This window comes from Epinephelus fuscoguttatus, linkage group LG4 (genome assembly GCF_011397635.1).
Source record: "Epinephelus fuscoguttatus linkage group LG4, E.fuscoguttatus.final_Chr_v1".
Classification (NCBI taxonomy): Eukaryota; Metazoa; Chordata; class Actinopteri; order Perciformes; family Serranidae; genus Epinephelus; species Epinephelus fuscoguttatus.
This window is the reverse complement of record NC_064755.1, coordinates 30,060,880-30,082,930: the sequence shown is the minus strand read 5'-3', so window position 1 is coordinate 30,082,930 and position 22,051 is coordinate 30,060,880. Positions and strand designations below refer to the sequence as shown.

Sequence of the window (22,051 nt, the reverse complement as noted above, 5' to 3'; positions counted from 1 at the left end):
TCTGATCTGCATGTCATCATTTCTTTTAAGTGATTTTCTCCACTCTCTAGCTGCTTCAGTCGTCCCCTCCCCCACTCCTTTCCTCTGCCCTCCTTTTATCCAACTTCCATTCTTGCTCTCCTCGTCTCCCCCACACACACCAGCCCCGCCTCTCGCCTCTTTCTCCTCTCCTTGCCTCCTCTTTTCTGGCACGTCCCTCTGTCTTTGTGTTGCCATCCAGAAGAGGTAGCGGTGACGATAGCAGTGATGCACGACCTGGGCACAGTCCAGGACAGTGTTGAGGAAGAAACACGGGCATCATCATCACCATCATTGTCATCATCAGCCAGATGAGGAGAGCCAAACTTGAGCTCTGTCCATCCCCATCAGGCTGGCTGACAGTCACAAACTCATCTCTTATTCACTCCACTCATCAATTATACACAGGCCAAAGGAGCCCTGAGAGGCAGGAGGCTGCAAAGGCCCCTCTCCACGTGTTGTCGCCAACTGCAGCACAAAGACGCATCGCAGCGCTTCTGTGCTCAGCCCTTATCATCAATGTCCTCCTTCAGTCTCTTTGAGAGCAGGAGGCAGCTTGTCATCATGCCTTTAGCCACTGCTGCTATGTGCGGATGTCATGTATCTCATCGCAAGGCTAAGGTTAGATCATCTGGCCAACAATGACATGACGCTGAGAGAGTGCAGACCTGGTATCTTTTCTCAGTACAAGTATTCCATTAAATGCTCATTTGTGGCGTTCTCCATTGGGATCCATTAAGAGAGCAAACATGATGTCAATATTTATATTTTGAGCTGGAATCTGCAATCTGATTGGTCGCTGCCTTCGGACGAATATGCACTGACCAAAACAAAACTGACAGATAGCCAACATTAATCCTGCTCAGGTATTTATACAAGCCTCCATTTTTCAGTCCGCACGCTGAACCATTGTTTCGCCAACTGTGATTTACCACACAAGTGGGACCAATAACAACTAACAAACATGACATATAGTCCTGGAAAACAGATTTAGAAAGGAAAAGCAACATTTAACAGTCGAGACAGACCATTAAAAGCTCCATCTTGGGCTTGTGTCAGCAATGTGTCAGCCAGGAGCAGAGTAAAATAGAGCTCAGAATTTACAGCTTTGTCATCAGAGATTAGATGTCTTTTGATGTTGTGTTCAAGGAAACATCTTTAATATGAGACGAGCTGAGCCTCGTGATGTTATCTGGAGGATACAGCTGTCAAGTGGTCACTTCTAGCAAGAAAGATCAGAGGCTAATGGTTGAGTTAGCTATTACCTGTGTGCAAACACTGCTAATTCTGACAAGTACGAAACCCTCCCAGCCATTCTGGGAAAGATATACCGGTGGACTACGTGGCAACAGAAGTGCTCTTGTGTTGTTTATGGCTTCATGATCTTACCTCTTAAAATGCTGCACAGACAAGACTTTTTCTTCTTCTTTTTTTTAACATGCGGGTGGTTTGATGGTTTAACAAGACACAAGCATCCTCTCACACTCTCACACACCAACAGTTTTACAGTCACTAGTTATTTCCATATCAGGCAATGCAGCTGGCGTAAGGGAGCCCATTCAGAGAGGTGGGCTGGCCCTTACATGAAAGAGGTAGCATCCATGCCAGAGTTAGCGTGACATGCCCATTCCTTCTGTGTGTGTGTGTGTGAGAGTGTGTGTGTGTGTGTGTGTGTGTGTGTGTGTGTGTGTGTGTGTGTGTGTGAGAAACTGGTCACCACTGCATAAAGTAATCTGACCTGAACAGGCAGCTAAACACTAACCTTGCAAGTCAGCCGGATCTAACAAGCTCTGCTCAACAGTTTCATTTGCACGAGATGTGACTGTGACAAGCCCAGTGTAATTAACAGGACTTGTTTTTCTTTTACTGATTTTAAGATTGTGACTATTTCTCTGATTTATCTCCACTGTGAATGTGTTTTTATATAGAAATTCCTATGATGTAGGTCATAATTTTGGCCCATTGCTCATTTGGGGCTTGTCTTTTCACTTTTTATTTATTCATTTATTAATTAGTGACTTAATGTTGTCATTATATTTCGCTTTTTTCCCTTTTTGATATAATTGTCTTTTTATGGAGTCCTCTATGATAATTGCTCCCTTTTTGGATAATTCAAGCATTTTATTGAATTTTTGATGTGGTAGATTCTAGGGCTGTATTGAATGACTTTTTAAAAAAATATATATATTAAGCTTTTATCAAGAATTTTAAATGAAACTTTGATTTCTGTCATCGTATTTAATGACATCACATCCTAAATAAAATAAAAAATAATTTAAAAGACTCTGCAATTTGAATGAAATGATTCATAAAAAATCATATAAAATACGATACGACACGACACGATACAGTATACTTTTTTTGTCCCATAGGGAAATTTGTCTTGGACTCATATGTGCTGCATACAATAAAAACACAGACAAACAGTACAGTAAACATAACAACAAATAACACATGCCCCCTCCCCAGTGCAATCCAGTAGGCTATAAATAACAACATAACAACAATGACTTAGCCTATTGAATAAATTCCACTCCATTATTGAATAAATGCAATCTAGAAATCCATCGGTAAAAAACAAACAAACAAACAAAAAAACTATACGTTACTATATCACCGTTTAGACTAATCTGATGTTTGTAAAGTCTATAAACACAATGATTGAACAAACATTACTATTTCTGTGTGCACGTTGTGTAATTAATTACATGGTTATCATAGATTAGGGGGCGGCAGTAGCTCAGTCCATAGGGACTTGGGTTGGGAACCAGTTGGGAACCGGAGGGTCGCCTGTTCGAGTCCCTGTCCGGACCAAAATATGGAGTGTGGACTGATGGCTGGAGAGGTGCCAGTTCACCTCCTGGGCACTGCCGAGGTGCCCTTGAGCAAGGCACCGAACCCCCCAACCGCTCAGGGCGCCTGACCAAAGGGCAGCCCCCTCACTCTGACATCTCTCCACTTTGCATGTATAGGTCCTGTTTGTGCATGTGTGTGTCTTTCAGACCTGTGTGTAATTGACAAGCAAGAGTGAAAACATTGAATTTTCCCTCAGGGGATTAATAAAGTAAATAAACTAAACTTATAAACTTAAAACTTAGCTGGGCTAACCAGGGCTGTTAGCCCCGTTAGCGGTGTCTGTAATAACTCATTAACTCAATAAACAGCCCGTGAAAAAAATATTTTTTCCAGTGGATATCTTAGTTACAACATGATTGAGCTAGCAAAGCAGTTTTGTGTTGCTATGTGTGGTATTTATTCAGTTTTGGGAAATCACGATGTCTAGAGAGCATCAGTGACTGCAGCTGACAGGGTCAGCTAACAGCAGCAGCAAAGCTAACATCAGGACATCATCTGTTAAAAGCCTCCTGAAATTACGCCAGTTAGCTCAATCATGTTGTAAATAAGACATCCGCTGGAAAAAAAATTTTTTTTTTCACATTGATGAGACGGCGTTTTGGGTGGAGTGGTCGCCATGGACGCGGAGCTTGCTGTTTCTGTAGGTACACATTTCCTGGGGACACCTGCACGTCTCGGCCCCGCCCCCTCCATTGTGATTGGCTAAAGCGCAGCATCTTCAAACTCAAAGCTCCGCCCTCCCCCCCGTGTAGTCGTCTTTCATACAGGGCTGCCGACAGATTCTACAATGTAAATTGCAGAATCTGTTTTGAGAGATTAGAATATATATAATTGATGGTGCTGTTAGATTTATGTTTGACTGTTCGGTTCATACAGGTGCAAACAAGTATTTTGACTGCAGTTAAAATGTTCTTTGTCTAAATGCCAACAAATATGATTTGAAGTAGAATTATTTGGTTCGATAAAACTGTCAGACTTTGCAGCGCTCTGGAGTTAATGGAAATATTTGGATCGCTAGAGTCAGAGCCATTCCAATACAGCCACAACTGAAATCTAATTCTACAAATGGTTTGATACTAATCATATTAGTGTGGCCTGATCTTTACCTGCAACTGTGCAGAAATACCAGCTTTATACTGAAAGAATATACATGCAAAAAAAAAGTGCAGCATTTTAAATCTTGATTAGAATGCAAATGTCAGTGTTATGAATGAAGCTTTGAACCTTCCAATACAGGCATGTAGATTCAATATGTTTTTCATACAATCTTTTGTGTCTATTTTTGGTTGTAGTCCTTTTATAGAGGCATTTTCCAACCTCTAGTGTTGTCTTGTGCTGCTCTGATTAGTTTTGTCTGGGAGCAGATTGATTACTAATCATGCTGATTGCAACCACCTGACTAATGAGTGTGTTGGTGTATATGCATATGTGAATGTATATATAGCCTGTTCTGCTCTGTGACTTGACAAAACGAAGATGCTCCATTGTTGCTCCACTGCATTCAATTTACTGAGCCATCAGTACAGTGTGCAGATCTTTTGTCTAATTTCTGCCTAAAAATATAACATCCTATGTGCCTATGAATGTAGACAAAAGTTGTATCTGCCATCTCTAGGATTGCACTGCCATCATCTTCTTCACAGATAATTCAATGACTAGTTCAGAGATATTTCGCTTCAAAAAAACTACTCCTATGAGAGCTGTGTTGCTGCACATTCTGAGAGATTCATGACATGACCTAATGCAAAATCCTGGCAGCAAATCTTCTGCTTTGTTTATTGTGTACATGACAGCATAGTGTCAACAGTCGCTGCGATGGTTACACAGCATGCTGCTGTGTAACCAAAGAAACATGTTGGCCTACAATAACTGAGCAAATAACACACTATGTAAATCCCAGACATCATATTCTGTTTCCTGTTCGCAGTCCTGCCAAATCTATAAGGGATTGATGGACTTTCATCTAACTCAGCAACGAGGAGGACGTAGAGAAATCGAGATGTAGCTGTCAGGGCCTAACGCTTGATATCGTAAGAAGATAATGAAGGGAGGAGGGGATGGAAAGAGGGTGAGAGATAAAGATAAACATAGAAAGAGACAGAGAGAAAGAGACCACACAGAATGCTGGGCAGCTACTCTGACAAATCGCTGAAGCCTGGAAAATGGGAGACTGCGAGAGGAGCAGTAGCGGGCCACTCACATTTTAAGGATAAATGTTTTTAATCATGAGAGGAAAATGCAGCTCAGATAGAAGAGGAAACTCAACACAACCAGCAAGCCCCAAATACTGCACTGATACATACCTGTATCGGGGCAATGGGGGAGATGCCAATGATGACGAGATAATGCTGATGAGCGTCAGCCATACTGCTCTGGCAATGATTAGTGCAGAACTTGATGTCTTGTGAGTAATTTCTTTTGACATTATCTTGCACAATAGTACAGTGTTGCACCATCTCCCCCTCATGTGTCCTCTTTGTCATAGAGAAAGTAGTTTATATTCTTTCTGAGGCTGAGGATGATCCCGGGCAATGTGACGTGAGGGAATTGGTTAAAAGGCGGACAAGAAGCATGACATTATTCCCATATGGCGACCTCAGTCATACACACATCCATCCTCCACAGATATATGCATGGGAAATATGTTATGGCACAATACCTAAAGGATTGAGACTTATTCTATTTCACATGAGGTAGAGGAGAAGCTGATGCTAGGCATGGCTAATGTGCCTTCACTAATTGGTTCTCCCGAGAGCCTGAGTTCAGAACACAGAAAACAGCCCTAACCATTTATTTCTGCATCTGTCATCAGCGTGCAGCATACTGCAATCACTATCACCCTGTCCGCTTCCCTTGACCCTCATGAATCAGCACGTTGACCTGTCACGATTAAGACACAGCATCAGAGCCGAAGCCTGGAATCAAATGTGCCGATAATGAATCAGGAATGAAGCTGCACAGCCTCCGAAAATCCATCTACACTCGAATTCTTTCGCTAAATTGTGTATCGTCTGTTGTAAACTGAAATAAATCTAGAGGATGTAAATTAAATCTCACGTCACTGCACGCAGCACACAACTGGAAAAGCCTGATTTACAGATAAATAAATGAGAACAAATAAATACCAGCAGCATAAATCATACGCAGAGGTCAGAAACATAAATTAATGCTGGTCTGGAAGCGGAGCATAATTGGTTTCTGTTTATATTGGTGATTATTTGTCAAATGATGATCACCAGCTGGAGGTCATACAGTTTTATCTCTGTGCACAATCTAATCCCACCAGATCCTCCCTTATTCCCACAGAACCAGAAAACAAACATGAAAAAACAGACGCTGCATGATATATGAACAGTGTTTCACAGCAAATCCAAACACAGAACATTATTTTGGGCTGAAATAGGAGACATAATGCCCCAATCATATATACTGTGTCTCTCCAACTCCCCACTGTTGCTGTTTATCCTCTGGTGCTGATGACACACTGAGAATCTGATGAAATACTATCATCTATAAATAAAAGCTGGTACTATTGTTAAGCTGCATAGCCTGATGGGAGAGTGGAGAGGAAGCGTGATGCTGGGTAAATGGCCAAAGGGCCATCCGACACTGTAGCACAGCCTGAATGTTGCAACTGCAGTGACTGAGTTTTCAGCGAGCACAAAGACAGAGCTTGACATTAACTCATTAATGCAGGCCTTCCCTTTGCTTGCAGTTCAACCGTAATGACGACTTACATAACCTCTACACACTGACTTTGCCACATCAGAGGGTCATGCTGGGATATTTGCATGATGTCAACCGAGTCCATTGGACCGGTTGTACTTATGAAGCAACCGTGTGCCTCTGTGGGGAAGTCTATACAAGGACAGGCATGATATATTAAAGTTGGAGTGCAGGACTTGCAGCCTTTTGACTTACATATAAATGAACCTATACCACAGTTGTGGTGTCTGGTGTCTTGTGGCAACTCTTCCGCACTGGGGCACCAGAAGTGAGGCAATTCCGGTCAACCAGCCAGCCTTAAGGGGGGCAGGAAGGGACTATAGCAACGGAGCAGCAGCGAGAAGTATGGTGAAACCCATAGTGGAAAATATCCTGAAAGTTTCTGGAGTTGATGATCCAAATAAAAGAAACTCAGGGTTCAGAGGAGGGATTAAAGGTCCCCTATGCTTCTGAGGGCAGGAGAAATGCAGCAACCTCACCTGCAGGCATACGTCATAAGCAGGTGTCGACAGTGTTCGTTTAATTACTCTGACTGCCAAAAGGGGGAGACAAAAGTTCTGCTCTCCAGCTTTAAAGGAATACTTTGGGTACGTTCAGAATCACATACCTTTTCTCTTTACTTTTAGTATGTACTGCAGCTGCCCTTAAAGTGTACACACTGTTACATGCATTATGCACACAATCAGGACATACTAATTTTTCATAACATTACACCCTGAACTTTGACCCTCTTGCTTTTATATCTGATACCTTAGAAATAAATACACCACAGACGGAGATCGACCCAAAGAGATATGCTGTTGTTACTTGGCAGTGTATGTAGTTTAACCTTTAAGTTACAACTGCACAGACTGTAGATTCTAACATTTTATATTGGTGACATCGGCACCTCTCTGTCACTGTTATTTTTTTAGTTACACCGTTTGTTGTTTGTAATATTTATGATTGTTTTATTCACTTAATTAATTAATATTCCAATTATTACTATTCCACAGGCTGTCATCGGCTCATTCGATGTAGTCTGAGTGGGTGGAAATTCACTGCAAAGATCAGCCTCTCATTGAGCGGAACGAGCCACCCACTGAAAGTCCCGCCCTACCACCTCCGGTTGCAGTTTTCAACACGTCCTTTACTAACTTTTGCGGTGTTTGATCTTGAGGGGATGTAACCATTTTTCTGCCATGGTTCGCGTCCTGTAGGTGATATTTTTGTGGGCGTGTTACACCAAAACCTGTTTCCCCCGGCAAAATTTTTGCAAGCACACTGTTGCTGTGGCACCGCCAAGAACGATTGTGATTAGTTGAAAGAAATACAAGCAGCCGGGGCGTTTTTTCTCCAATCTTAAAGTGAGAGTCGGCCCAGCCAGACCTTTCTTTTCTTGAGAAAGGTCTGGTGAGCGAGACTACATTCGATGTGACGTATCGTCCACTGGGCAGAGGATTGTGGGTCAGAATAGACAGAAAAGCATGCTGGCTCACATACTGCAAAATCGGACCCGATGTAGTAGAACATCCTGGTAATTTTGGCATACTGTATTGGGACATTCTAAATCTTTTCCTGGCATAGTATGGTAATATGGGTACTGGAACGCACAGTTTGACATTTTGGGAAATATGCATATTCATGTTCTTTCTGAGAGTTAAATAAGAAGATTGAAACCACTCTCATATCTGTGCATTATGTTTAAAACTTGAGCCAGGAAGGTGATTAGCCTAGCTTAGCATTAAGACTGAGAGAAGAGGGAAACTATCAACATCTGTAAAGCTATAGGCACAATGTATCTCTCTTTCACTTAATCTGCGTATAAACACATGTAAAAACAACAATTTGGGACATTAAAGAGTTACATAGTCTAACTTTATCTCAACAGACAAACATAACTCCTCCTAAACTGCTGTTCTTACATTCCTGTTTGTATATAAAGGAGACACAATGGGCTTTAGAGATGCTGGTTGGGGGATTTAAACATTTGGAGAGAGACTTGCTAGCATTTCCAGTCTTTATGTTAAGCTAAGCTAACGGCTGCGTACTTAATACAGAAACATGAGGGTGGCATCAATTTCCTCATCAAACTCTCAGCACAAAACATTAAGACGCGAATACACATTAGCCATGCACACATCCCAGGGATCCATCTTTTTTGTTTTACCCTACTGAACAAAAGTTCCTGCTCGGATGATCCCTGCCCTCAAGCCATGGCACAACATGCTCATTTGATTATTACACTGAGATTCAGAATCAGACTGTTCTTGTTACCAAACACTGCAGAAACGGCTCCTCCACCTTTATTTGGTCAAATTGCTCCAAGATGAAGAAAGAAAAATTCCTGAGCTCCACAAAATCTGAGATAAGCTGAGAGGAAAGGATACCCTGCACTGTAACCTGGTGGCTAGAGAGCCTGAGACCACCACGAAGGATTAACTGGCTTCCACAGCTGGAAGATGTTTAGACAGGATCAGGTCCCTGTGTTGACAGGAGGGGTCAACAGTCAGGGCCACTTAAGGACAGATTATTGACCGTTTCTCCATGCAGTCTGCACTAATGGAAAGGTTCAAAGCTGTCAAAATATATTTGTGCACAATGCTTAAACAAATGAATAAGCCATCAGAATGAATAATACAAGGAGATAAAGCTATGGATGGACAGTTATGTCACAACACAAGATTTGCAGCATCTCAAATAGACTTGAAAGAAAAACACTGAGATAGAGTCCACTCAATAAAAAGACCATTAGGGCTTCTTACTGTAGCAGACGAATCAGAAACATGATAGAGACCCAATTAAAACGACATCTACAAAGGAAGAATTAGGCAGTTTATTAATACTCGTGCACCTGATATCCCCCGTCCTCTTTTCTGCAGACACGCAACCTGTGTTTTTTTGTTCCAGGTCCCTGATTGAATTCCTTATATGGTCTATTGTCGTGCTGGTGCTTATGCAAATGCCAATGTCATGTAAATATGATTTCTCTGACTCTGTTGTTTTTACAGTTACTCACCAAAGTGAGATGTTGATTATTTCAAGTTTTTGATTATTTCTTGCTGAACTAGTTGTATGAAATGAAGTACAGTTGTCAAAAGCATTGTACTTCTTTGAAACTATGCATTTAAAACGACACAATCTCTATTAGATCGCAGCCACAATTCTTGTAATTACAGCAGATGCACTACAGCACATTTCAGAAGTCACAGAACTTAATAAAAACCAAGAAAGTATAGCTGCAGCAGCTTCATGACTGCCTAACCAGCTACATAACTCACCCACCTACCTACACGTCAGTCCACTATCAGCCCCCTTTGCTCCCTGGCCTGTAAGTGGAACCCCTTGACAAAAATTTGAAATTAGTGATAAGCTAGCTATCAAATATTAGGTTACAAGAGGTGGTTAAGGTTAGGGTAAGGGTAATGGGATAGGTCACATCTCACCACTGACTTGTAAAGTGGATTATTGCTACGTTTGACCTATTTGTTCTTTTAAGTAGTGCCTCGCACTGCATAGTTGGGTTTGTCTTGTACTAGTGGTGAGTGTAGATTGTAGGGGCGTGTTGTGTACGCTACAAATGGAATGTGTCTGCAGCTATAAATGTCTCATAAAAAATACACACCTTTTCTGTTTTTGACGGAACCGTGGCACATTATACAGAGCAGACCAAGTTTTCCTGCTAACATGCACTTCATGAAAAAGGGTTGATACAATATAATTGTGAAGATTAATGCATTTTAAATTATTAAAACACAGCCACAAATCTTTTGACTCGTCTTTCATTGTTGGAATTTTAAAAGTATTAACGTTGCCTGTAGGCTACAGCGCAACAACATAGGAAATCATAACAATAAACAATTAAAATAAACAATTAAAACAGACAGTAAAAGAAACCATTGTATACACAGCATGCTTACTTACTTCAGGTAGAAGCACAAATATCAAGGAAAAATTACCAAATCAATTGACTCTTGAAGTCTACAAAATCAGACAAGCAAAACGTTCTACTTCTTAAATGCTTCCGGTGTGGTATGACGCTGTGCGGAAGATGGAACAAAACTGGGTGCGGCGGTATCTGGTGGAATTGTCCCTCCGTTACAGATAAGAAATTGGCAAAGATACCAAAAGTCGAAATAGGACCAAACTCTTCATCTATGGATGTCAGTTTTTGAGCTACGACAAAGGTCAAACGTGGTCTGCAACAGGCTATTTAAGGCTTGTTGTTTTTAGCTGAGCTGATTTCTATAAAACATGTCCCCCTGTTAGGAAGAGTGAAGAATCAGCTGTCAATAATGGTATAAAACAGTCAATTAGAGTCAGTTTTTCAACAACTGTGAATCCACCAACTGTGAGAGATCCTAAATGTGCACACAAAATATTAGGATGATTGGTCCAGTAGTTTGCTAGATTAGCTGTGGACTGACAGATAAACATACTCACACAGGCACACACAACCAAACGCTCAAGCAATAACAAAAAAGAACAAAACAAAACAACTCTATTTTGTGTGCCTAGAACTTTTTTCTTTTTGGTGTGGGATCAAAAGAGTTTTTTTCAAAAGTGTTTTTTTTTTTTTCAAATACTACTATTGTATTAAGTACAAAGTTTAAAATTCTGGTATCATGACATCATTATGAAGTGAAATTTTATAGTATAAAGAGACAGGAAGAAATCATTAAATCTTATAACCACTGCTCCTAACTCCTAACTTTAAATGTTATTAATAGCCTTAGCATGCCACAATAATTAATGAGGCTTTAACATAATACTCCTCACTGAACTCTTCAGGTTTACTGGTGAACATCTCATTTCCTAGCATTTCTTTCTGTGAAATATCTGAAACAGTGAGGAAAAACAATTCCAGTCCAGGATTTAGAGCAGCAGCTCATCGCTTTTGTTCTTGATGTAATGCTTTCCTTCTTTACTGAGACAGCACTGCATGTAGCCAAAGCAAAGGGAAGATTTTGTGCACAATGAGAAACTCAGATGGATGATTCGGGACCAAGTGTAAGAAGAGCTGCAGCTGATGGAAGACGTCCAGGTTTGAGCAGTTGGACCGCAGAACCAACAGACAACACTTACAGACACAGTGTCACACATGACTAATGGCCCGGCTTAATGAGGTTCACATGTCACAGTGCATAATGTGCTTCCATTACTGGTGTAACTTAGATCAATATTAAATACAGTGACGTCAAGAAATTCACATCTGCTGACATGCTGTGATTAATCCAAGACAACAAAAAAATGTTTATCTGGGATTTTCCAGTGGAGATAGAGGCGAAGGGATTGGCATCATCCTTGGAGGAAGAGGAGCTGAAGGAGGGAAACTCATCTCATGGGTTGAGTGAACAGTCACTTCAGGGTAGGATCCCAGCGTTTCCTTCACAGACAGGCTGAGGAAGGATTAGGTTCTGCAGGCAGAGCTGCTGTCCGCTTTCTAAATCTGCCTGCCAGCTTTCTATCAATCATTCTGTTCGCTCCAACTGATGTCACTTCTGAAGGTTCGGATGAACCTCCTTAACAACGTGCTATTGTTTCATTCAAAACATCCTGCAGGAAGTGCTGGAAATATGATGTGCTTAAGAGAAATGAAGACATTTAAGGAACATGGATACTCAACCCAACATGAGGATTATCAAACCTTGAAAGTGAGTGGTTTACAATAATATTTATCAAACTCAAGTTGAGCAGGTCGAGATTATGGTGGGTTAAAATAATAATACAAAAAACAAAAATGAAATAAATGTCTAGTTAGTCATTGATGTCAGGGCACATTCAAGGAATTCATAATAAAAATAAGTGAGCGCAGAAGCAGTTATTTACAAAGTAACAAAAGCAAAACAATGAAGCACTTTGCTAGACTTAAAGGGGCGGTTCACCCCCAAATTAAAAATACATATTTTTCCTCTTACATGTAGTGCTGTTTATAAATCTGAATTGTTTTGGTGTGAGTTGCAGAGTGTTTGAAATATCAGCTGTAGAGATGTCTGCTTTCTCTTTAATATAATGGAACTGGATGACACTTGGCTTGTGGTGCTCAAAGCACCAAAAAAAAAAAAAAAAAAAATACATTTGAAAAACTGGGAGCAAGTTACTGCCCCAACAAGGGAGTTCAAGTATCTTGGGGTCTTGTTCACAAATGGAGCGTGAGATGGATCGGCGGTTTGGCAGCGTCTGCAGTGGTGCGGGTGCTGCACTGAACTGTCGTGGTGAAGCAGGAGCTGAGCTGGAAGGCAAAGCTTTTTATTTACTGTTCCATCTCCGTCCCAACCCTCACCTGTGGTCATGACCACTGGGTAGTGATCCAAAGAATGGGATCACGGACACAAGCGCCTGAAATGAATTTCCTCCGTGGGGTGGCTGGGCTCAGCCTTAGAGATAGGGCAAGGAGCTCGGACATCCAGAGGCACAGGGAGCTCAGAGTAAAGCCGCTACTCTCGCGTCAAAAGGGGTCAGTTGAGGTGGTTTGGGCATCTGATCAGGATGCCTCCTAGGCGCCTCCCATTGGAGGTGTTCAGAGCATGTCCCACTGGTAGGAAGAACCAGGGGAGAGTGAGAACAAGCTGGAGGGATTACATTCCTCGCCTGGCCTGAAAATGCCTTGGGGTCCTCCAGGAGGAACTGGAAAGCGTTGCTGGTGAGAGGGATGTCTGAAATGCTTTTCTTGGCCTGCTGCCCCCGCGGCCCAGCTTCAGATAAGTGGTTGAAAACTGATGGATAGATGGATGTCTCTTTCCAGAAATCATGACCTGGTTGCTCAAGATAATTCAATTCACCTGAGCAGTGAGCAGTTTCTTGTCAGAACTTTTTTTCTTTCTACTGAACTACACCTGCCATCCATATCACCAAGCACAGGGAAGCGTGCATCTACTGCTACTGTACCACGGAGCTAGCTAACATTACAACTCAGCTGAGGAGGATGCCATTATTGTTTAGAAAGCTTCCTTTTGCACGGCGATACAGTTGGTGGGTGTAGTTTGGGAGTTTCCTACAAAAAACCGCTCACAACAAGGTCTGTGGATTATCTTGAGTAAACTGGTCATGATTTCTGGAAAGAGACATTGCTGTTGTGTTTTTATTTTTGGCACTTTGAGCACCGCAAGAGAAAAGGCAGACATCTTTACGACCGTTATCTCCAACACTCAGCATCTCACATCAAAACAATCCTGACTGATAAATAGCACTTCAGGTAAGAGGAAAAATGTGTCTTTTTAATTTTGGAGTGAATTGTACCTTTAAAGGCCAGATCAACACACAGACCTTATGATGTGGAATTTTAACACTGATTCTGCTAATGCTTAACAATCCTGTAAAAGGGAGGGCAGTTCACTGAGGTAAAGGTACATTTAACTATAAACTGGAGATCAAGGCAGAGGCACATCAAGCAGAGTGTACTGTAAACATGCAAAAAGTACCCTGTCTTCCTTCTGAGTAATATTGAATGATTGGAGAAAGCACTGCAGATTTGGCCTACTTCCTGTTTGTAACCTCGACTCCAAGTTTGTCACAGCCATACGGTCTGCAGTTAATTAATCGAGTGTTGTCCATAGAACTGTGGGAATGTTATTTACTCACTGATACAAGAAACTGATAGGTCTATTCAACTGTCTTGCACTGTGACTCATGAGCAACTGAATTATTGTAAATAATGTGCACACTCTAAACTCACAGTACATGCTTATCATTGAGAACTTCCTGCTCACTGATAGCTTTAAATCTGTGATCATGTGATAAGTTCGACACTCTACTTATCAAACTGCAAACAGAAATAAGTGGGTGTTAAAGGCAAATTGAAGCAGTAGGATAAACCAGTAACTTTAAGTATAAACTTTTACTTGAAATGGTTTCTGAACAATTGTTATGGAACAAAACAGAATATTTACACATAAAAAAAATTACTAACATGGAGTTAAATTGCTGAATGGGTTGTAGTATGAAAATAATATGCATATGTCACAATAAAGGCATCTCAATGCTCCTTTCTTTTGCATATAACTGAATCAATTCTGTAGGAGGACAGAAATAAGTTTGACTTAACCATTTAAATGGACTTACAGTGACCAAAACAACCTAAGAATACATTCATTTTTCCTTCATTTCCGTAACCACTTATCCTAATGAGGGTTGCAGCGGTGCTGGAGGTGGGGTACACCCCGGACAGGTCACTAGACTATCACAGGGCTGACACACAGAGACAGACAACCATTCATCACATTCACACCTACGGGCATTTTAGAGTCACCAATTAACCTGCATGTCTTCGGACTGTGGGAGGAAGCTGGAGTACCTGGAGAAAACCCACGCTGACACGGGGAGAACATGCAAACTCCACATGTAGTGCCCCCCATCCCGGGACCCTCTTGCCATGAGGCAACAATGCTAACCACTACACCACCATTCCAACCCAACTTAGAATAAAAAGGTTAAAATGTGGCGATATATAAAAAGGTTATAAAGTGTGCACAGGCCGAATGGTGCTGCTGCATGACTTGTTGGTACGTAAAAATTAAAGTTTCTATCTCTAAGGATAAATTTTTTTAAACTTTTTCAGGCTCCATGTGCTGGACTTGCATAGAGACTGGACAATTTTTTTTCTTATCATTACAGCTCATGTATTGGTTATGCTTTTTCCCCAGACACATTATTTTGCTTACAGTTGGGAGTATTGAAGTTTTCACAGTGTGATAACAGCATCCAAAAGGCATGAGATATTAAGGCTGGCTCATGGTTTCACGGACAAAAAAAATAAATTAAGAAAAAAAACAACAAAAAAACCCAAAAAAAAAACAGGAGAGGGGGTGGTTGTGCAAACATTCAAATGCCGGCAAAATAGAAACTGGTCAGAGTGACTTTAATAGTTGTTGTTTTTTCTTTCTTGATGCAAGAACACAGACAAAGATATTTGCTGACACATGAAAAGGTTCACAATTCACTATAATGCAAGTTTGTTCTTCAGGTAGCGTCACTGTAATGACTTCAGAATGTATTGCCTGCATATCTTGGACTCATCTCTTATCAATTTGCCACGAAGCAGTTCCAAGAGCTGCCACAGACCATTGCAGATACAAGACAGACGTAAAACAAAGCACACAAAAACAACAGGGTGCCAGATAACTTTCAGTGCTTTCCCAAACAAAAGAACGGAACAACACCTGAAGGCCTCATTATATCACATGCTGGAGTCCTAACTCCCCATGAATTTTGTATGTGTAAGTGTATAAGTGAATGAGCTATTGAAGAGCAGGACAGCCATATTGTAGAGGACCTCTCTCTGAACTCTGTTTTCTCTGCAGGCATGTTCACTAACAGCTGAGGCCAGCAGGGGTTCTGCCCTGCTGGCCCAGTCATTAGCTCCTCCACAGCATGCTCCCAAAGCTGTTCTGCTAATGGACGCCAAACAATCCAGCCAATCCCTCCAACGCACACATAAGGAACTCATATTCATACCACAATGGATGAACTGCTCCTTTCTGCCAGTCAAACACCTTGCATTCTCATCCTTACAAGCAAGTTGCGTTCATCAACATCTGCCGTTTCCCCTCATTTTATTACAAACAGAGTATTCCATTTCAAACAGGGACAACATACAGTAGAAAACACATCTTTTTTAACAATAACTTTTAAGTGCTTAAATAGCAGTAATGTAAATTTATGATAATGATATACACAGTTCATGTTACTGGAGGAGGTGGAGGAGGAGGAGGTGGTGCGGGTAAGTTGTGATTTACGGTCCTGACACACCAGGCCGACGGTCAGCCATCGGTTGGGCCATCGGTGAGCATCTGTCGCCCTAATTTTTGAAGTGTGTCCTGCACCGTTGGCACAAGCAGGCCTTTGCTGGCTCTTTTTCAGCCAATTCAGCTTGTTGAATCGGCTGCAGAACCGGCACAGTCCATCGGTGAGAGAAATCCCTCTGATTGGGAGTTCAGCTCAGTGCACAAGAGGAGAAACGGAAGTGAGGAATGCAAGCAAAAGGCTACAGTCAGGAGGCCGTGAGGTTGAAACTAACTTGTTATATTAGTTAAGATTTTTTTTTTTCGCCATCAAGCAGAAACAGTCCGTGATTGTTTGTGCTATTGTTTGCTAGCACACGCTAAATACAATTTGTTCTTTTAACATTAAGTTGTGTTGTTAATGTGCTAACTAGCATCTTGAATCCTCCTGTCAGTCTTCCGGTTTCCTCTTTTGAACGACAAATACAGACGACCACCGTCTGCTGGAATGGAGAATTATTTCCTCTCTTGCGGGTGCAGAGCATACGTCCGAGTTGGCTGTCAGCCACAGTCTTTGCAGTGTGTTCAAGTGCAACTTTTTGGCCGATACACAGGTGACATGAGACGATGCAACAGTCGGCCTTCGTCGCCGCTAGTTCTTCGATGTCGGTTTGGTGTGTCTGGGCCTTTACACTTGTGTGTCCTGAAAAGTCATTTCTATGCTGTACTCTCCACAAACTGGTCAAGATTAAGTCATGTCTGACATGACTGGTACAACTTCAAACTTCATTGTCATACACATGAGTAAAAGTACTGCATTCAGTAAATTTAAATAAGATAATCTGTTAAGACTTCTGTCATGTTCAACGTACTTACAACTAGAAATTTCCAAATATTCCTACAAGTGACAGTTACCATAGATTATCACAGTAAATACGGTTCTATTAAAACCTTCACAAAAGTCCACAGTACAACAGCATTTTCATGGTATAAAAATAAGTTACAAATCTGCATAAATATTTTACACAAAAACAGTTATAAAATATGCTGTATTTTCTGACAAGGTTACACAAAACAGTCTTTTTTTTACACCATGGGTATTAATATTTTCAGTTTGGTGCTTGTTATAAAAACATTCATTAAACTTTTTAAAAACTGTTAGTCCCATTCTCCGCCGCACTTGGCTACAACAGTTGTTCAGATATACAAAAGTAAGAGGGAGAAAAAACTGCAGCATTGCCAAGTTTCACTTCCCTTTATCGCCACTTCACTCCCCCCGTTCGGCAGAGACAGATGAAGAGCGTCCCATCCCATATAGATAAACCTCCCATGAACAAGCATTTCCCCACAAGTATCAAGTCCACAGATGACTCCTTACAGGCTGAGCACAAAGACAGGAGAGAAAGACAGACAGAGAGAAAATGAGTTGTCCTCAGTGTGTCATGAGAGAGATTACAGTATGAGAAATAGGCTTTATCCTGGATGTTCAGACATTAAGCTGACTTCCTTCACAGACACATTACACTGTGTATTTTACAGCTTTTTGCTACACTGAACTACCGAGGTCAATTAATGGAATAATGAACAACGGCCAAATGTGACCTCATGTTTGAGTGAGACTAGGGAATGCCAAGGGTCGTGGCTCCAAAATGGCCCGCTTCCCAATTAACTGGCTTCACGGTACACAGGAACTGTGAAACTGTGGGCGATAAGTAATCAGCCACGATGATGTTTCACCACAGGAGAGCCAGAGCCACGGGTAATACTGCAGATGCACGAACATTACCATACCATGGAGGCATCAGCATTGTTTGATCTCCATTATAGCACAAAGAATATGGAAATTTTAAATGCACAGTATAGACATGGGGGAGCTAACAAGCAAGAATAAGGCAGAATGAGCTCTGTGTTGTCTGCATACACAGACCAACATCGCTGTGAACTTCTAAAGCTGCGCACGGATGTTGATGAAAGATACTGATGTTGTGACATTAATGCGTCACGCGGCTATCTTTTATGCATCAGCCTACCCTCTCTGTGCATTCGTGACTACAACATTACTGCTACAAACTATGCCAGTGCTGCGCTTATTAAAAATACAGTTAAACTCAAAACTGACTTTGAGGGAAATAATTGAAAGAAAAATAACCAAGAGGCAAAATCCCTTGATTTAATATATTCCAGAAGTTTTTAATCATCATTTGTGTTCTTGAAGAAAAAAGTTAACTTCTACAGTTCAAATATAATAGCTGCATTACACTTACATTCTTATATACTCACAGTGTGTATATGTGGTTGCAACACTGTGCAGTAGGACCTGTCTACAGCAATATGTGAGGTTCTGTTTGACCAGTTTTTAGTTTAGTCAGCATCAACAATCAGGTCAAATAACTTGTGCACTTGTAATTGATCAACACAATTCTAATTGTTGGCTGTGAGGTACAACCAGACTAAGTTTCAGCCAAACACACACTGTGGTACCATGTGTGTGTAGAATTGGTATCTAAATATATCTTTAAAGGTCCAGTGTGTAGGATTTAGTGGTATCTGACACTTCTCCTGGGTGCCAAGCTTGTAAAAGAACTACATGAAAACACGAAAGGCCATATCTAGAGCCAGTGTTTGGTTTGTCTGTTCTGGACTACTGTAGAAACAACATGGCGGACTCCGTGGAAGAGGACCCACTCCCTATGTAGATATAAACAGCTCCTCCAAGGTAATAAAAACACAATGATTGTTATTTTTAGGTGATTAATAACTAATGAAAATATACTTATTACATACCATTTCTGCCAATCGAGGCCCCGAAATCTTACACACTGGACGTTTAAGTGCGTTTAAATATATTTCTTATCTCTATCCAACATAAATATGCATGTGTTGCATGTGTAACTGTTTCAGCTTACCTGCGCTTCAGCCGCTTTTGAGGAAGTGCTCTGAAAAGACAGAGAAAGTCTGTGAGGCCACTGTGCAAAAACACAACGTGATCATGTGTGTGAGCTGATTTCAGTCCAGTAGGACTTGTGACAAAGTGCGAGAGCCTCGACATGGAAACACTGTTGAAATAATATAATCCTCGACTGCCGCTACGTCAGTCTCATCCTGCCATCCCATTCACATGCAGAGGGGTTCAAACACCCTACTATATTTACAGCCACAGGCACCAACCACCTCATTTGTTTGGGGATTTCATGCATTAGGACAACCTTGACATAAACTGGCTGAGTGCTGACGGTTATATTCAACTATGAAACCAGAGTCCAGCAGCAGCCCCTGCAGTTACTGAGCCTTCAGGTCTAATTAAAATCAGCCAGCCTGTGTGCTGATCAGCACACTCGCGAGCCATATATCTCCGGTAAGATGACCACTCTGTTATTTTAGGCACATTGTTCCTCTTTCAGGATTCATTTTCAGCCTTTTATGGTGTATCATAAAGCTAGCCTTGTTTTTTCATTTCAGTGATGAGTGAACTCAGTCTTGCAGAGCTGCACAAAATCCAAATAATATCTCAGTTAATGTTTACTGGAACGTGGTGCACTTGAAAGAGAAAATATAAGCTGTGGAGTTACATTTTCATGGAAACAAAGTTTATTTTTCCTGGTTTAAAATCTGTAACTGTAATAATTTCTATTATTAAGTAAAACGTATTACTTAGACCGCACTTCCTCAAATAAATCATCATGTGTCAGTGACCTCCTTGATTAGGTTTCTCTGATCACACACACACACACACACACACACACACACACACACACACACCCCAGAAAGTACTTTTTCTCTGCACTTGTCTTTTTTAACCTAATTGTTGTAGTCAGGAGTTGGTGCCACCTGGTGGAACAAAGAGTTAAGGATGCTGCACACAGACAAACACAGAGCCCCACACACATCCACATTCACACACACAGGTGTGGAGGGCAGAGGAAATGCTTTCAAACACTTTCTTGTGGCACTTACACACAATGAATCCCACTGAGGATTAGATAATCTTTACACATGGGCAACATGTGTTTAGCTGAGACAAAATGCATCAGCAGCAGTGTGTTTTTGTGCGTCTGTGTGTACACAAAGATGTCACTGGCATCATCTCACACACACACACACACACACACACTCACCTATAGATGTTTGGGTCTAGCAGCATGGCAGTGTCCTGCGGTAACTGGGATAGGTGCACCACTTTAGTCTTCAGCTGAGATCGCTCCGTTTCATTCACCCACACGTCAGGTAGTCTGCAAGACAACACACACACACACACACACACACACACACACACACACGCACACACGCACACACGCAGAGAGAGGACATGTGGTCAGGGTTTAAACTCTAACTAGAAAGGGGGAGAGAAAAGGGGGGAGGGTGAAGTGGGAGTAGGTTGAATGGAGCAGGGTGAGAGGGATGGACAAAGAGCCTCTTTGAGTTCAGCACACATGTTAACACCTTCCCCAGAACACTGAGTACATTTCCATACGTAACATGGCCTTGACCAAAGCACTGGGACTGACACATACACATGGGTGTACACAAACAAACAGAGGACAAAGCATACTGTCCTCCTGTGTTATTAATTATTGAGCAACTTCAACACTATATCTTCATGATTATCTTTTGTTCACTTGTGAGAGGGCATTTTTGTGCATTTAAAATATGTGCAAAATGTGCACCTAAAAATCAAAATAGCCTGATTTTTCAACCTTTTTAAGCTCCAGCATAGGAGATGATGTCTCCAGAGACAGCTGCACACACACATACACGTGCACATGATGTACTGTACTGCTCAGCTGCACCTTACTGTACCCACAGCAGTGTGATCCCCCAATGAAAGAAGGGAGTGTGCGAGCACTGGCGTAGCAAGTCGAGGTACAGAAGAAACAAAGAGCTTAGCAAGTCGACTGAGCCTCCCCTCCCTCCTCCAGCGCCCCCTCCGTCTCCACCCCTAGCATTCCCCCCGTCACTATGTGCGTCATCACAGGAGCCCCCAGAGATGCAGACACACACACACACACACACACACATTCTTGTACTTGCTGCTTAGTGAGGACCGAGTAAATTGACTGACAAAGTGAGGACCGGCCTTTCTGCTTTACCTATCAACATGAAAATAGCATTTCTGGACAGTAGGTGGCACCCTTACCCTATACACCCCTTCAGGTTTTGAGAAACACAAAGTTTTCAGAAAAAGTTTTTGACCAACAAAGTGAGGACTGCAAACTCTTGACTGACTTACAGTATTTCACTGGGAATATTAACTGAGATATGCTTACTAGAGGTTTATTGAGGCCAAGTTTAGCATAATTGCATACTATGATACTCTCTTTAACACATTTTAACCTTATTTAGTGATAGTGAAGTTGCATACTGGATATGCAATAATGAAATGTTTAATTTTAGACTATTCTGAATAGCCATTTTTATTATTCATATCTTTATTATGTAAGGAGGCAAAATTCAATAGGGTGTCTTTTCGATATTTGACTGCTGAATATTTTTTAAAAGGAAAATTGAAGATTATCTGTCAAAGACAGAAACACAGCAAGTGTAAGCAAGCACGTAACTGTTAATTTTATTGCAAAAAAATTGCAATGAAAAACTCAACAAATTGTTAGTCTATATTGTTCACATGAAACAATAGAAACATGGTACTCATAACTGCCAACTCAATACAAAATTTGAACACTGGCAGGTGTAACCAGCAGAGTGGATCTTAAAGAACAGATCTGCATCAAGTCTCTAAACACTAGAGAAACATATGA

The 22,051-nt window shown here is 41.4% G+C and overlaps 1 protein-coding gene across 2 annotated transcripts in view; it reads right to left on the bottom strand.

Annotated features, from left to right (window-relative positions):
- Positions 1–16,266: 16,266 nt before the first annotated feature.
- The window catches only part of LOC125887184 (zinc finger protein AEBP2-like), a 58,717-nt gene continuing 52,932 nt past the window's right edge, over positions 16,267–22,051 (bottom strand). The window contains exons 7-9 of one of the 2 annotated variants that reach the window (XM_049573831.1): positions 20,414–20,527; positions 19,205–19,234; positions 16,267–17,679 (exon numbers count right to left, since the gene is read on the bottom strand). In XM_049573831.1, the coding sequence (XP_049429788.1) occupies positions 17,673–17,679; positions 19,205–19,234; positions 20,414–20,527 (151 nt within the window). In that variant the 3' untranslated portion in view covers positions 16,267–17,672. Of the gene's footprint in view, positions 17,680–19,204; positions 19,235–20,413; positions 20,528–22,051 lie in introns of those variants that run through there. The other variant, XR_007449128.1, reaches the window with a different exon arrangement.